Source organism: Trachymyrmex cornetzi, unplaced genomic scaffold (assembly GCF_001594075.2).
Source record: "Trachymyrmex cornetzi isolate Tcor2-1 unplaced genomic scaffold, Tcor1.1 scaffold771, whole genome shotgun sequence".
In the NCBI taxonomy this organism is placed as follows: domain Eukaryota; kingdom Metazoa; phylum Arthropoda; class Insecta; order Hymenoptera; family Formicidae; genus Trachymyrmex; species Trachymyrmex cornetzi.
In genome coordinates, this window is record NW_017300104.1 from 196,487 (window position 1) to 212,468 (window position 15,982).

Here is a 15,982-nt window from a genome sequence, read left to right on the forward strand (position 1 = left end):
CTCTATTTTTTGGGAATCATCGAAACCGAACTGCTACGAAGCTAGCTTGAGTTACTAGAAACGCGTGCAGCCAACTAGTGGTCTGTTTCTGCACTAGACTGTTCTAGAACTCTTTTTCTCACTTTAGCAAATATCACACGTATATCTATCTCACTTAAAGTTCCAAAAGTGTACACTAGTTCGGACACAGAAAACAAACCTTTTAACATAATCTAGTAAAAAAGTAAGTTTGTCCGATGAATTTGCTTGCTGATTGGCTGCAAGATAGAGAATTTCTCGAAAACTCTCTTTCATGCAGCCAATCAAATTATAGACTGCGCAAATTTGAATGCGCACAAATATAAAATTTTGATCTGGTAACACTGAGCTCCGTTACCATCCGTTATCGGCGATTATTACTAAATGACGTTTTCCCAACGTCGTGAGTCGTCCCACAGCGTTTTGTAACATTTTTGAATTTTGTAATCTGTTGTAAACTGTAAATAAATATATTCTCTCTACATTTCTAGATTAAATAAATAATACAAACGTAGTCATGACAGAAGCATGGAGATTGGATCATCGGGCGAGAAAGAGGATCAAAGAGGTGAAAAAGAAGGCTCGACCAGGTAAAGAAAATGGAACTTATAACCTACGTTACAAAGTGGCACACCGATATCGGCTTTTTCCGTTTTCTGTTTCATGTATCTGTTATACGTAGCAAAAGTTAAATGCCCGAGCTTAATAAGATAGTAAAAAATCGTGTTCACCAACTTTATACGATTATTTCCAAGAAGAGCAAGACAGAGCACTCCCCTGAGACCTTGAATGATGATGATGTAATTCAATTTCCCGATAATCTTAATCCACTTATTCACCTTTAAAGACCTTTAAACATCCATCAAATCAGTTCGAGATCTATATGTCTCGACTGTGATCTGCAGAAACACATTATATTATTATTATTATTATTCTATACAATTTTATATACAAAATAATTTAAGTCATGAACTGATATCATCGAAAACTCATGATACATACTTGTAATGATACTACACGATACTACTTGAATGTATATACTTTTAAGAGCTTGCTGATAAAGCTGCGTGGATCCAGCATGGCTATTGTAAAATTTTTCAAAACTTCTGGGAATTTCAAGACAATGCTGAACGAATCGATGAATTCAGTGTGACTACGGAAGAATTCGTAGAAAAATATGAAAAACCTTATAAGCCTGTGATAATACGAGGTGTTCAAAATGGCTGGAGAGCCCAACACAAATGGACTATAGAGGTTGGATCTTTTTTGTATGTGATATTTACTAGTTTGTTTTGTTCTTTATAAGTAGATAAGATTGTGATTATTTAAAAAGATGTACTTTTCAAATATTAGACAATTTTGTAATTCGATTTCAACAAACTCTAAATTTTATCAATGTACTCAATTGAAAGAAAAGTCATGTCTTTAATGCTCATACATTATAAAAATAAGTTTCAATAATTCTGATTTTCTCATTTGATTCCAGAGATTAGCAAAGAAATATCGAAATCAAAAGTTTAAATGTGGAGAAGACAATGAAGGATATAGTGTAAAAATGAAGATGAAATATTATGTTCGGTATATGTTTAATAATGAAGATGATTCTCCTTTATACATTTTTGATAGTTCGTTTGGTGAACATCCAAGACGAAAAAAATTGTTGGAAGATTATGTAATTCCTAAATACTTTCGGGATGATCTTTTTCATCATGCCGGCGAACATCGAAGACCACCATATCGTTGGTTTGTTATGGGGCCTGCAAGATCTGGTAAATATATTGGACATACGTTAATATCTTTCAGCACATGCGTGCGCATACCTTGAATTTTTTATCTAATTGAAAAAAATAATTATTGCGCTAATTAAAAAATATGTACATTTTGTTTTCAAAAAGATTTCGAGTATTGAAAAATTACTAACGTGGATGCTGTTTTAAAAACTGTAACGTCTAGAAACTTTGTATTACCATGTGTCATAAGTCAACAATTTTGATAATACAACGAGTTAGTAATGCAACAGTTAATATTGGATTAAGGAAAAAGTTCCTTTACAAATTGGTGAAAAGACTTGGCAACCCATATATTCTATTTAAAAAAAATTGGCAATTACACCACTTGGTAGAGCAATGTTTCAGCTTTAAGAATATGTATTTGTAATTGCGATACAATGATTTTTAATGGAGTTACGAACAATAAAGTCAGAATGTTCCTTTTTACTTAATCTGCAGGTATAACTCAGGAATAAAAAATCGTAGAAATATTTTTAAAAAACGATTTTGTAGGGAAAGCTTCAAGCTTTTACGATAGTAAAAAATTTGCTCAAAATTTTGTTGGGCGCGCTACAAATCTACAAAGTAAAAAGAAAAATTTTCATTTTTTTCAGTTTTCTATATGTAAAAATTATAAAACTCACATGAATTTAAAAAATATAGTAACCATTCAAAAGAGATTTTAAACTTTAAAACGCTTTCTTTAAATTTAAATTTTGGTCATTTTTAATGAAGATATTGATGCGGAAAGATCTTTTTTTATTAACTTGTAAAAAGACTTTTTCCCTAATGCAATAATATATAAAATACATTCTACTAAAAAAAAAAATCACAACAGGCACAGGAATACACATAGATCCATTGGGTACCAGTGCATGGAATGCATTAATCTCTGGCCATAAACGCTGGTGTCTGTTTCCTACGCATACTCCTCGCGAACTTCTAAAAGTAACTGCAGGCGAAGGTGGTAAACAAAGGGATGAAGCCATTACATGGTTTTCAGTTGTCTATCCACGCACAAAGCTATCTACTTGGCCAAAAGATTGTCGCCCTATAGAAATTCTGCAAACTCCTGGTGAAACTGTTTTCATTCCCGGTGGATGGTGGCACATTGTATTAAATCTTGACGAAACTATAGCGGTCACGCAAAACTTCTGTTCGCGTACTAACTTTCCAGTAGTTTGGCACAAAACGGTAAGAACTCGACGAGTAAAATACACATAATTATGTTACAATTAGGAAATATTATTAACGTAAGATTATTTACAAGAATATTTAGAGGCACGCACGCATAACAAATAAGCACTATACAAACTGTAATAATAAATTAATCACAGGTACGAGGAAGGCCAAAATTATCGCGAAAATGGTTAAAAGTACTCAACGATAAAGAGCCTGAACTGGCAACCTTAGCAGAAACTATAGATGTAAAAGAAGATACCGGTGTTGCCAGTGATTCCTCAAGTGGTTCCTCGAGTAGTTCATCGAGTAGTACCAGTAGTAGTCAATCTGAGGATAGTGAGGACGATAGCGGTCAAGAATCACTTACCGCGCATAAAAAGAAAAAAAGGTAGTATATACCGAAATGCTATAATCATCATGTATTATTCCTTTCCCTCTCTTTTTTTTTATACAATCGATTCATGTGACAATTATTATTATAATTAAAGTGTATGTATTTATATAATACTGTTTTAAAATTTTCAGAAGAAAATTGACTAATAATCAACCCTGACAATATCCAGTATTTGGAACCTACAGAGACCTCAGACTGTACAGTATTAACCAACAATTATTGTTTGTACTAAGAATAAATATTATAATTATTATTATTACGATCATATCTTTATGTTCATAACAAAATAAATATCAGATAACACATATAGCTTTTTTTCTATAGATATAATATTTTATCCAAGCATCTTATGATAATGCACATTATTCCTACTCCAGACTTTAACATTATGATTCGTCACTTTCTTAGACAACAAATCTACATATTGTCGTGCAGGTTTTTTTTTATAATTATCACATCTCTAATACTTATTAAAATTACAGTAAAGTCAAAATATATAAAAATATTTCGGAAGAATATTCTCAACAATATTAAAAAATGAATGCAATAGCAAAGTATAAAAAAAGTACAAACTAATGGATCAAGTGCATTATCACTTAAAGTAAACGAAAACTATATAATTGCAAATTATGTAAATACAATTTGTAGTATAGGACACATATGTGTTAGCTTTTGAGTGAGTTGCTCCTGTGGAAGGTCCTTACGTCTCGTTTATAGTAGTTCCATAATTTCACAGTTCCATCGCTTCGTATCGACATGATGACCATGCAAAGCACCAAAGTGGAGTAAACAACATAGAAGCAAATAATAACGAATTAAACATCCGTACACACTAGACCAATACACTTTTTACAATTGTCATAGTTATTTATTTTTTTCGATTCATTGACTAGCAAGAGAATGATTATACATCGTTGATGTCGTTTATAGAAAAAATATGCTTGTAATTGGATATCTCGTGCATTTAAATTTCAACTCAAATATGGTATTGCAATTTTGAAAATTGTAGATGGACAATTAAATTATGCTAATATGATTAGCAGAATCATAATTATGCAAATATAAATATAGACACGAAGTTCACAAAATGTAATTATGTATATTTATTCGACTTCAAGCATTAATAATTAGTACTGTATGTATTATAGTGTTGCGTGAAATGTATGATAACATTCAACGAACGTTACACAGGGTAACAAATAATGCAGCCATTTTTACTTGTAAAACGCTGCATTATGTGTAACATATTTTAAATATTAAACTATAAATAAGCATGCGCATTATCACAAAATATAAGATAAGCGCATACACAGTATCGCACAGGCAAAAAGCAAATAAAGTTAAAGGGAAACTGTGGAGATAGACATAGATAATGAGGAATCGGGTATACGCCACAGCTTCACTTCCCCGGAGCTGAAATCAACATCCGAGACGTTATTTTACTCGGAATTATCATAGTATATGGACTGCTGAACCGAAGTATGCATATCTGATACACATAACATATGCCAATAGTCAATTCGCGAAAAACTATTGCATATCGTTGTATCGAATATTATTTTCGAGACAGATTTGATTATGAAAGCATTAAGACGTTTGAATTCTCTTTACTTACTTGCTCGCTGTAAATATATGCTGCTGATTGGTCGCGATAGCATTGATAGCAGAAGCGTGTGCTCGCACTTCTCCAATAGGCGTACATTCCCCTAAATAATCCTTAGGAACTGACCATGCCTTCAATATACCACCACGACATCCCGAAATCATTATGGAACCATTATTTATTGTACATAATCCCAAAATCCAATCTTTGTGAGCGTTGTTTAGGGATTGAACCAATTCCATTTTACTTAGATCCCATCGTTTAATGCACATATCTCTAGAGCCTGAAGATCAATTAATGATAACAAATTATTTATTACATATCTATATATTATTCAGTAATGCGTAACAAATAACGCACCAGAAAACAATGTAGAGCCAATTGTTGTTAAGCATTGAACTCCGTCATAATGTGGTGGCGCTAAACTTACGGACGGTCCGGATATATTAGGCTCGGCAAGAGATATTAGATGATCCTTACTACCCGCTATTACTTTACCATCCTCAGCAACAGCCAAACACATAACGGCCGCTGTGTGTGGCGTGCTCAATCTAGTGGTATATGTCAATTTACGAAGATCCCATATTCTAACTTTATCACTAGCTGCAGTATATAGTTCCTGCTCGTTCAAACTGAGTGCTAAATCATTAATTGTTGTTTCGCCCACAGGAACTTGAAGCATTCTAGATGGAGTCGATAGTGCGATAGGACCGGCCTGAGTTTGACCCGAAGAAAACAACGTTTTTATGCAGTTATTACCACTTCTTAAATCCCAAACTTTAACGTATGCCGCGGATACGCTAAATAAAAGTTGATGAACAGCGGAATATTTTACAGCAACGACGTTATTAGGATGTCCGCTAAAAGTTGAACTTTCAATTCCTGTTTCCAAATCCCATACTTTCACGGTGCGATCTGAAAAATTCAAAGTAACACGTTTGTTATCGCGATTATACACTCGAACAAAAATATTTTTCGATATTATTGACTTGCAATTCATATACGATATATACCTTTCGAGCCACTAAAAAGTAAATCCGACGTCACGCATATAGTAAGAACAGCTTTGCTGTGTCCTTCCGCAACATGAGAACATTGCAAAATGGCCCGTGGTTGAATCTGATGGAAAAATCATATCTAATACTTGGCTCCGGAAGAGATGGAAAGAGAGGCAGAAAGCTTGTTACCTATTTGTGCTTACCTTACCCTGATACTGTGAAATAATTCCTTTCATTGGTTGTGGTTCAGACGCAATTAACTGTCTGCTCGCAGTTAGTCTGGAGAATACGTTTTCTTCGCGGCTATTGAACCGTCTGTATGTAGTAGGTGACCCAGGAGGTGAAGATATATCCGTATGCGCTACCTGCTCCCTATATGTGTTATGTTAGCGAGTTAGTTAGCCGGCATTTGGCTGATAATCTCTCATGCGGATTTGAAAATCATATCAGACATGCATGCGTAGGAAAGATAACGTTATTATATCAATGTAATTTATGTATAGGAGTAGTGCGCAATTAAACACAAATATTAATTTCAGCCATCAAATGCAAATTTCGTACTTAGAAATATGTAAGTAAGGAACAGCCAAAAGGAGGTAACTTTCGTCAGTTATCGAATTTTCGCGTCTTACTTAAAATTTGGTCATTTATTCTTTATCCTACATACAAAAAATATATAATTTTTACGTCTATACATATTGAAGATACATGTTCCATTTATAAATTAATGTCTTTTCTTATTGCCATCATTAATAATATGTTAATACAAATTAACATAAAGAGTTAAATAGATAGAGATAGAATCTATAACGTGTCAGCGATTCATTGAAAAAACATATGTCTAGAAATATAATATATATTACTGAAAATATACATGTCTTACTTATTTGTAAATATCTATATCTAGATTTATTATTAAAAATACCATTTGCAAATAAAATACAGTTATTGTATAAAACGTATACTCCACATCACACACGCGCGCGCGCGCGCGCGTGTGTGTGTGTGCGCGCGCGCGCGTGTGTGTGTGCGCGCGCGCGCGTGTGTGTGTGTAATATGCTATTCCCGCATATATTTATATTTTATTTTACAATATACACTCTTGGAAATGTTTACTGAATATCTTATCTGATGATAAGCTCAGAGACACACGTTTTATACACAGGGAGAATAATATAATAGATACCTTTTGTAACATAACACCATTATATGTGTGTATATGTTACAATTTATATATTAAAAGATTATTTCTTTTATTAAATGTGTGGCATTTAACATTAATTCATGTGCTTATGCTCATTTTGATATACTGTGTGTGTGCGCAAACGCGTGCGCACGTCTTAATTATTAATTATTATATTCTTAGGCACGAAATACTTGCACTTGATTCCTATCTTAAATAAAATCAATAAAATAAAGTTTATCTGGAGAAAATAAAGGTCTTCAATAGTGCATGGAGGATGTAAAAAATATATATATACATAAGGAATACAAGAACAAGAATGTGCTGCAGAAGAATCACTCACATAGAGCCTCCACCTGGATGAATCGGCCGTCGCAGAGCTCTGGGCGATGTGCTGTCGCGGCGACTCATAGTTGGTGATCCACTAGTTACAGTGCCACTGTACTGATTTCTGGTTAATACCAGTCCTCTGTACACAGAAATTAAAACAAATATATGTCAGAGAACTGTATATATTCACATACAGAATTACTATCGCGTAAATTTCCCCTCACATGTATCATTTTTTTCTAAGAACATTGGAATCTAAAAGACATATACTTACTTTAGGCTACCCGGTGCACTGGGAACTCTGGTAAGAGGATGGTTATGATTTTGATTTTGATCATCTGCTTTCACATTTTCCGGACTAGCGTGTATACCATAAAGAAGTTCCTGCGGTTGTGTTGTTCTTCTTCTAACTTTACTATTGCGCTGCCTTTCTTCACCGAGTATAATTTGGCCGTAACTTTCACTGTTTCAGACGATATAAATAAAAATGAGATACGTATATATACATATATTAATGTAGAAAATGAATACCGCAGTTAGTTTGTACATAGAAAAAAATAAGTAAGTAATCTCGAATTGGATTGTATAAATATATGTTGTTGAAAGCGTTTGAATTATACTTTTGAAAGTTTTTCTTTTACACTTTTTTTTTTATCATCACAATTCGAAAGTAAAATGTTTAGAAAATTATTTAGAGAAATATCGCTTGACTTACTTATCGGGAGAGGAACTCCTTGAACTGGCTGGACTATAAGCTAATACATTATTCTGATTGTTTGTGAGAGATAAAAGATCTCTATCGCGTAAAACGTGCTCCAGTAATTGATGTTGTACATCGCTTTCTTGTGCAACTTGATTGAGCCGCGATTCCATATCTCGCACCTCGAGCTGTTTTTGTGCGGCTATGCAACTTTGCTCCACGGTGAATGCGAGCATTCGTTGAAGTAAGTACTGTGCTTCGTCTACCGTTCGAATTGTAGAGATGAGCGTTTCGACACCGGGTTCACCCTCAGCTTCACCATCGCCCATTTCAACCATGTCCCGCTGACATTCTGCGATACTATCCTGTAAAATTATGCACATTATAATAAGAATAAGGGAATGATTAACGTTAAATCATATTAAACTGTCGTTAAAGTAGATTACCTGCAGATAACTGATTTTACTTTCCACATTATCGATTTCTTCGTCAATATCGATGGTGTCACCTCTCGCACTTGTAATTTGACTTCTGTGCTTCTGAAGCTTCTCCAAATCTCTCCCTAATTCTTCTCTTTCTTGGAGTAATCTTTCCATCTCTCTTTCCGTTTCTGCGGCAGCTTGTTTTGCTAATGCTTGTTTAGCGATTGTTCTCTCGAATGTTTGCCATCTTTGCTTCAATGCTTTAGGATTGAGTGGTTTGACTGGTGCACGACCAGCAGCTTTTTGACTCAATCCCTTATCCCTCTTTCGTAATGCCGTTACTTCTTCTTGTTTACGTCGAAGAACAACTTCCTTCATTCTCTTGTCAGCTTCTAGCGTTCTGATAACATTTGCATGCCTACGACTTTCCTTTCGTAATTGTGCTATTTCTCTATTGCGCCTCAGTTCGTTTTCTTTGTGTCGTTGAGCTTCTTCTCGCATTTTATTTAAAAGTTTCACCTTTGCTCTCTTCATTTCCGAAAGTTCATTTCTCAAACCTCTCAACCTATTTTCATTCTGAGATTGGTTTTTCAATAATCTTGCATGTTCTTTTTTAGCAGATTGTAAAAGTCGCATCTCTTTTTGCATATTAGCGAGCTTCTTCTCGTATTCGTCGCGTAATTTTTTCACTTTTTCGGTAGGCGGTGTAGGTTGTTGCTGCAAGGACAGCAATACTTTATCCCTTTCTTCTTGAGTATCTCTAATACGAGCTTGTAACTGAGACAATTTATCCTCGTAATGCTGCTTCATAGTTTGCAAACGTCTTTGAGAGAGCTCAAGCTCTTGTATCAGACGTTGTTTAACGTCAATGTCGGACGTTAGCGCTTCCAATTCACGACCCATAGCTGCTTCTTCCTCGTCTTCTTCTGAAAAATGACATAATTATTATATATAATATAATGGAAACACGTGAGAGCGTTAGATATAACTATAAAAAATGCTGAAAAAATACGTATACATAAAATATACGTATTTAAACGTACCTTTACGATCGGAATCATCGTCGGAATCATCTTCGCTTACCGAATCCTGCGCATTCTCCGCATCGTCTATTTCTCCTTCGTCCACTGACTTGATAGTATTACCACTGTGACTATATTGTTCTTTCAAGGTTCTTAACGTTTCTATTTCTTTTTCGACATCTCTCTTAGCATCGATCAATACGGACGCGGAATCGGAATGAAACGAACTATCCCCATATGGATTCGCTGCGTTAACCTAATGAATATTTTATCAATATCGATCAGTTTTATTACATCTTTAAACATAGCAATTTATCATACCTGCATTTGCCTTTTCTTTAGTTGCTGATACATAGCTTCCGCTTCCAATAGACGAGCTCGTAATTCCTCTATTTCTTGAACGTAACCCTGTATCAAACTAGTCACTTGATCATCACCTTTGCCCGATATCGCTACCCAGTGACCCGCTGCTTTTTCTGCCAACAAGAGAGCGTTCTTGGCTGTTAATGCCTCAACCGTTTCCGAAAGTGCTTTTACTCTGGTGCGAAGACTTTGTAATTCGCTACTCAACATTTGATTTTCATGCCAGGCATCGTTAACACCGTCTTCACCGACGATTCTCTTGCCTAAGGAAAAGACAGATGTGTAATGTTACGTGTAATATGAAAGTATTATTACGATATTTACGTTTCAAATTATATACCTTGTCTATATTCCATCAATTCCAATTGAAGCTGTTGAATTTCTCGCCGTAGAGAAGCGATCGTTCTCGAGCTCTTATCCTGGTTAATAGTAACTTTATTCTTTATATTCCTTGCTCGATTTGCATATTTTAACGTACTTAGAGTTTCCATGAAATCCCTGTCGCTCGGTGATACGCATGCTATCATAACGGTTTGACTATTTCCTGCAATGTAAATCATAATTGTAATGTAAATCATAAAGTAGGCTTAATTAAAACATTTTATATGCTTATGTACCGCAACTATATTGTATTACCTCCGAGGGAATCTTGAAGTAATCTAGTTAACTTTGAGTCTCTGTATGGTATGTGTGAGGCTTTCTTCGTTTTATCACCGAGAGCGGAAATGACATTACCCAAGGCCAACTATAGAAAAAAACATAACGTACGTAATTAAACTCTTTTTATCTTTTTTTTTGTCGAAAGTATATATAACTCTTACCAATCCACAATTGATAGAAATGCCCTCCTTTGCTCTATCACCGGTAGCGCCCGTTCTCTTTAATCTCTCGGAACCGGCCAAATCGACAAAGTGAAATTTGGCGGTTAACGTTTCAAATTCATTCGTTAACTCGACACCGCTCGTATCGACATCCGCGTCGGGATCCTCGACTTTGATGCATCTTTGCTGTTTGATGTATAATGTAAATATTGCATGTGATCTAGAGGATTGTGTATTCATTTGCGTCGATCCAGTTGTGCGCGATAACGCACCCAATCGAAGGTACTCCAGTGCTTGTTCGGGGCTAGTTACGACGCGTGGTTCTACACCAGCTAAATGTATGTTACCCATTGTATCCTCATGAATACGTGCACCACCTCTCGGTCCTCCTGGCTCTAATAAATCTTTCAAATCTTCGTTGTATAATTCTAAGAATTGTGCTGTAACCTACAGCATATAACGAGATAGATCGTCATTGAAACAATGAAACCAATAGAGTCCGACCGAAACTTTTGCCGAAACTGAACCGAAACACTCGACTACATGTCGATTTCAATCGAAACCGAAATTAAAAAATAAGAATTCTATAAAGACCATATGTATAGACATCCCCACATATCATATATTTTTTCTTCATAATATCATGATTTATTGAAACAATAATTAATCGAAAATTGAAATTTCGGTTGTGTGTCAATTTTGACCAAAGAATATAAGTACTTCTTCTTCATAAACATCATAATTTAATTATTGAAAAAAACAACGATTACACACATCATAAATTAATTATTGAAAAAAACAACGATTAAAATTAATATTTATGAAGAAGAGCTATATGGTTTCGAAACTGACACGTAACGAGTGTTCATTTTTAGTTTCGGTAAAAATTTCAATTGAACTCTAAAAATCAAAAATAAAAACGAAGCACAAGTTGAATCCCAGATAATTCAACGGACCTTAAATTCCGGAGGCATTTGCGCGCGTTCCCTCGCGCGTTTCTGCTTATCCACTATTCCATCGAAAAGGTGTTTAATAGCTCTAGGGATGATCCCGACGATAGTTTCATCGACTTCTACGTCGAAACCAGTGCCCATGGTGTAAGTTTTACCCGAGCCGGTTTGCCCGTAGGCGAGGACCGTCGCGTTGTAGCCGTCCAACGCGCCTTCTACCAGACGGTTCACGCATGTTTCGTAAATCGCGTTTTGATTCACCTGAGTATCAAAAACGTAATCGTACGTAAAGGCCTTGTCGGGTCCGAGAAAAACTTGCGGCTCCCCTTGAGGTACTTGAGTACAAATCCTGCACATGTCGATTACTTCGCGAGCTACCTGAGGCCTTATTCTGCAACAGACAACCAATTTATCTAAAACGGTTAAAAATAACGAAGAACAACAAACATTTTGCGGTAATCGCGCGGTATCATTGGTGATGAAGGTCACTTGTATCTCCAACTTTGAAGTTGAAGGTGCTCATTTCTTAGGCGATCGGTAATTAAGCCCACGCGCTTGTGTCATAAAAGGAGATACTCGAGAATCGGTATTTGCAATCATCCGTGGAATTCGCTCGAGTCCAAGTTTCTTCATGCATCATTACGTATTTACGCGAAAAAGATTTGCAGGTATCTCGCGCTTCGCTCTTTGTTCTTCGTAATAAAGGAAAAAATCCGATACTGAGCAATCGCGTTATTCATACGTGTTACGACTCGCTAAAGATATTTTATTCCTCGGGCGGTATTCTTCGTCAGCCTGCTTCACGTAAGAAGCGTTCAGCTAGGCATCCAGAGGTGTCAGAGGCATACGAGAAATATTTATCTGAATAAGAACAGGCGAATTTTTCAATTATCTCGTCGTTCACAATTAATAGAGAAATATGCGTGTTTGAATAAGCGGAGTCGTCTCTAATCGAGTCTCTTGATCGACACCGGCGTGTCACCGGCACGTCGCCGGCATGCAACGAATATCGCTGACAAAAGTCTGAAAGTGGTTTTCGATTTTATTATATTATACAAATGTATTATTTACTTACCGCACGGCAACGCGTACACTCGAATCGTCCGCCATCTCGCTACGTTTTAGTTATTAGTCGATGCTATGCTCAACTATGTGAGGATCATAAGACAACTTTGGCTATATTAGGCTACCTATTATATTAATATTAAATTAGGCCAAAATAAACCAAATGCGAATGGCTGCAGGCAGTTGCGATTCTCCGTTATGCGACAATGTCAAGAACGTTGCGTGCTCGCGCACGCGTTATCAGGCACAATAATTGGAAAAACTCGACCATCTCCGACGACTCCGACGGGCGATGCACGAGAGACTGTACATTTCTCTCGTGACGTTTGCGAGTAAAAGCGTTTCACTTGATAACTCGATTCACTGTACACGACGGCGACGGCGGCCGTCACTAAACCAATCACCAAGCATGACCAAACAATCGTGACAATAGCGTGGGAGCTTGAGCTGCCTCTCGACTGTCTGTCAGTACCGTCAGTACCATCGTTGTGTTTCTACTGCTTTCTACGCGGAGCACTCGTTTGAACATATATATATACGAACGTATTGTATATACAGTAAAATTCATTGAGAAAGGCCATGTCGTATACTACTGCTTGCTGAAGCGAAGCAATCGTGAGCAATCGTTAAAAACGATATACAGTATAGTCGGAGAGAAGCCTGAGACTCCTGAGAGAGGCCATCTGCCCCATCTGGGGCCATCGCCATCCCGGGCGTTTTTCGCGTAACGCTCGAAAGACACAGTACACTAGCGACACCAATATCAATTTTATAAATTGATGTAACTACGTATCACATTTTCGACATTGTTGAAAAAGTAGTATTTATTGATAATCCAGTCGATAAACTATCAGTATTTATTAATTATCGGTAAGGACGCGATAAATTTTTAGAAAAATATTCGATAAATTTTTAGAAAATTACTAAATTCACGAGACAAATGAGTAATAAATGGCACGGTAATTAGTCGCTATAAATTAATGATATACAATATATTTGCAGCTTAATTACATTCATTACATTACTTACGATTTTTTTTTATATGTATATTATTATTATATATAATTTTAATTAATAATAAATTATCATAAATTACATTGTAAATTACAGACGTAATGTACAGTACAATGATGCGATTGTAAATCAATTTAATCACATATGTGTATCGCATAAACATGGTAAAATAAATTAAAAACATTTTATTTTAATTATACAAACAGATGTATGAAGTTAAAAGATATTAGATCTAATTCCCGTCTCAATTTCTCTTCTTGCTGGATATTGTCGAACCATCTCGATACGTGAATATATTGTGCCTTTTGCTGAAGGCTTAATTCTTTCTGTAAAAAGATAGTAAATATGATAAGTATATTGATGCATATATCATCACTACAGCTTATTACAATGCGTTGTTACCATGATGGAATGTAAAACGTAATACAACGCAATATCTGCAATAGTCTTCTTTGTACCAGTTATATATGGTATATCTTTTATTATCGTATTGAGTTCCTATAATTAAAAATCAGATTAATATTATATTTTCTATAAGAAACACATGCTTTATATATATATATAATATACATGTATGTGACACTTGCATTTAATATTCTGTTGGCATTGACAGGAACATCCGCATAATTGATACAGATTACAATATATTCTAGCCATTGCTGTATCAATGCTTGTGTTTCTTTCTCATTACCAAGTATATCAGAACATTTTGAACTCCTTACAAGCTCTTGCACAATAGTGCTAAAGCCTTGAATGGATGGTAAATTCTTTTCTGCATACTCTGGAATAAATACTACCTGAAACAATCATGTATGATATATACAGGGTGTCCGTCCATAAATGTTGGAGCAAATATCTCGCAACTGGTTGAAGTTACAAGAAAGTCAGTAAGAGAAATTTGTACGACTCCGAGTCAGCTACAAAGTGCACGTAAACATTTTTTTTATACTGTGGCTTTTTCGAGTTATGTGGGTTAACATAGTTTTTTTAAATGGATACCTATAATTTTTTTTGTATATTTGTATATTAGGGAGCATTTGCAATCAAAATTATATGTAGTAAAAAATTGCTACCATGCATCGTTTACGAGATAATCGACATCTTAAGTATCAAAGTAGTAAATTGGATTCTAAGTAATTTCGAACGTGGTTTGAAATGTCAAAGAGAGGTTGAAGATGAAAACAAATGTTTTTTTATAGAACATTTATTAACCCATAAATTGCTCGAAATTTTGACCATCATGTTCAATACAACATTCAACGCGTTTTATAATGTTTCTCATTACTAACTGCAGCATTTCTACTGTAATCCCTTCAACAGCTGTAGTAATTTTATGTCGTAAATCTGCATTTTCAGGAACAGTTGTGTAGACAATGTCTTTAATATATCCCCAAAGGAAAAAATCGCAAGGTGTCAAATCCGCAGATCTCGGTAGCCATCGTGTAGGGCCATTAGTACCTATCCAACAATTAGAGAACCTATCGTTTAAAAAGTTGGCTATAACACGTGTATTATGTGGTGGAACCCCATCTTGTTGAAAAATAATGTCTCGAAAAATTGATAATGGAAGATTGCAAATAATCTGAAAAAGTTGTTTACAAAAATTCCACATATCTGTCACCATTAAGATGACCATGGAAAAAAAAGGTCCAATAATTTTCGTTCCGATAATGACGAGTTGAAGGTCAGTCATTCTGTTCGACATAACCGACCTCAGAATATTAGTTTGATTTCGAGCAATTTATGGATTAATAAATGTTCTATAAAAAAACATTGTTTGTTTTCATCTTCAACCTCTCTTTGACATTTCAAACCACGTTCAAAATTACTTAGGATCCAATTTACTACTTTGATACTTAAGATGTCGATTATCTCGTAAACGATGCATGATAGCAATTTTTTATACATATAATTTTGATTGCAAATGCTCCCTACTAAACAAAAAAAATTATAGGTATCCATTTAAAAAAACTATGTTAACCCACATAACTCGAAAAAGCTACGAGTATAAAAAAAATGTTTACGTGCACTTTGTAGCTAACTCGGAGTCGTACAAATTTCTCTTATTGAACTTTCTTGTAGCTTCAACCAGTTGCGAGATATTTGCTTCGATATTTATGGACGGACACCCTGTATATATATATATAT

General features: G+C 35.2%; 3 protein-coding genes across 7 annotated transcripts in view; 1 reads left to right on the plus strand and 2 right to left on the minus strand.

Moving 5' to 3' along the window:
• Window positions 1-252: 252 nt before the first annotated feature.
• PSR (bifunctional arginine demethylase and lysyl-hydroxylase PSR) lies at window positions 253-3,661 on the plus strand. 3 transcript variants are annotated; one of them, XM_018518629.1, is made up of 7 exons: window positions 256-421; window positions 510-608; window positions 1,067-1,272; window positions 1,505-1,787; window positions 2,626-2,981; window positions 3,125-3,357; window positions 3,495-3,661. In XM_018518629.1, exons 2-7 carry the CDS (start codon window positions 536-538, stop codon window positions 3,520-3,522), a joined length of 1,179 nt encoding a protein of 392 aa, XP_018374131.1. In that variant the 5' UTR covers window positions 256-421; window positions 510-535; the 3' UTR covers window positions 3,523-3,661. The 3 variants fall into 3 exon arrangements, with proteins under 3 accessions (XP_018374132.1, XP_018374131.1, XP_018374133.1); XM_018518630.1 differs by lacking the exon at window positions 3,495-3,661 and having other exon boundaries at window positions 253-608; window positions 3,125-3,361; XM_018518631.1 differs by lacking the exons at window positions 256-421; window positions 510-608 and having other exon boundaries at window positions 1,178-1,286.
• Window positions 3,662-3,981: 320 nt separating this feature from the next.
• On the minus strand, window positions 3,982-13,498 carry Klp31E (kinesin-like protein 31E). Of its 3 annotated transcripts, none has more exons than XM_018518633.1 (16): window positions 12,831-13,498; window positions 11,762-12,146; window positions 10,806-11,252; window positions 10,621-10,729; window positions 10,325-10,528; window positions 9,943-10,247; window positions 9,643-9,877; window positions 8,624-9,525; window positions 8,193-8,542; window positions 7,752-7,940; window positions 7,491-7,616; window positions 6,168-6,336; window positions 5,980-6,085; window positions 5,327-5,881; window positions 4,979-5,249; window positions 3,982-4,107 (listed from the first exon to the last, which is right to left on the minus strand). In XM_018518633.1, exons 1-16 carry the CDS (start codon window positions 12,863-12,865, stop codon window positions 4,029-4,031), a joined length of 4,467 nt encoding a protein of 1,488 aa, XP_018374135.1. In that variant the 5' UTR covers window positions 12,866-13,498; the 3' UTR covers window positions 3,982-4,028. The 3 variants fall into 3 exon arrangements, with proteins under 3 accessions (XP_018374135.1, XP_018374137.1, XP_018374136.1); XM_018518635.1 differs by lacking the exon at window positions 12,831-13,498 and adding an exon at window positions 12,245-12,332 and having other exon boundaries at window positions 3,983-4,107; XM_018518634.1 differs by lacking the exon at window positions 3,982-4,107 and adding an exon at window positions 4,508-4,776.
• Window positions 13,499-13,985: 487 nt separating this feature from the next.
• The window catches only part of AIMP3 (aaRS-interacting multifunctional protein 3), a 3,097-nt gene continuing 1,100 nt past the window's right edge, over window positions 13,986-15,982 (minus strand). Inside the window, exons 2-4 of the mRNA XM_018518636.1 lie at window positions 14,422-14,631; window positions 14,237-14,332; window positions 13,986-14,160 (exon numbers count right to left, since the gene is read on the minus strand). Of these exons, the coding sequence (XP_018374138.1) occupies window positions 14,029-14,160; window positions 14,237-14,332; window positions 14,422-14,631 (438 nt within the window). The 3' untranslated portion in view covers window positions 13,986-14,028. The remainder of the gene's footprint in view (window positions 14,161-14,236; window positions 14,333-14,421; window positions 14,632-15,982) is intronic.

Excerpts from the sequence above, each read along its gene's own strand:
- PSR (XM_018518629.1), top strand. The coding sequence starts at position 536 with ATGACAGAAGCATGGAGATTGGATCATCGGGCGAGAAAGAGGATCAAA. Across the intron at positions 609-1,066 it reads GAAAAAGAAGGCTCGACCAG|AGCTTGCTGATAAAGCTGCG; the intron begins GTAAAGAAAATG and ends TATACTTTTAAG. Across the intron at positions 3,358-3,494 it reads GCGCATAAAAAGAAAAAAAG|AAGAAAATTGACTAATAATC; the intron begins GTAGTATATACC and ends TAAAATTTTCAG.
- Klp31E (XM_018518633.1), bottom strand. The coding sequence starts at position 12,865 with ATGGCGGACGATTCGAGTGTACGCGTTGCCGTGCG. Across the intron at positions 11,253-11,761 it reads AAATGCCTCCGGAATTTAAG|GTTACAGCACAATTCTTAGA; the intron begins GTCCGTTGAATT and ends TATATGCTGTAG. Across the intron at positions 9,526-9,642 it reads CGATGATTCCGATCGTAAAG|AAGAAGACGAGGAAGAAGCA; the intron begins GTACGTTTAAAT and ends GTCATTTTTCAG.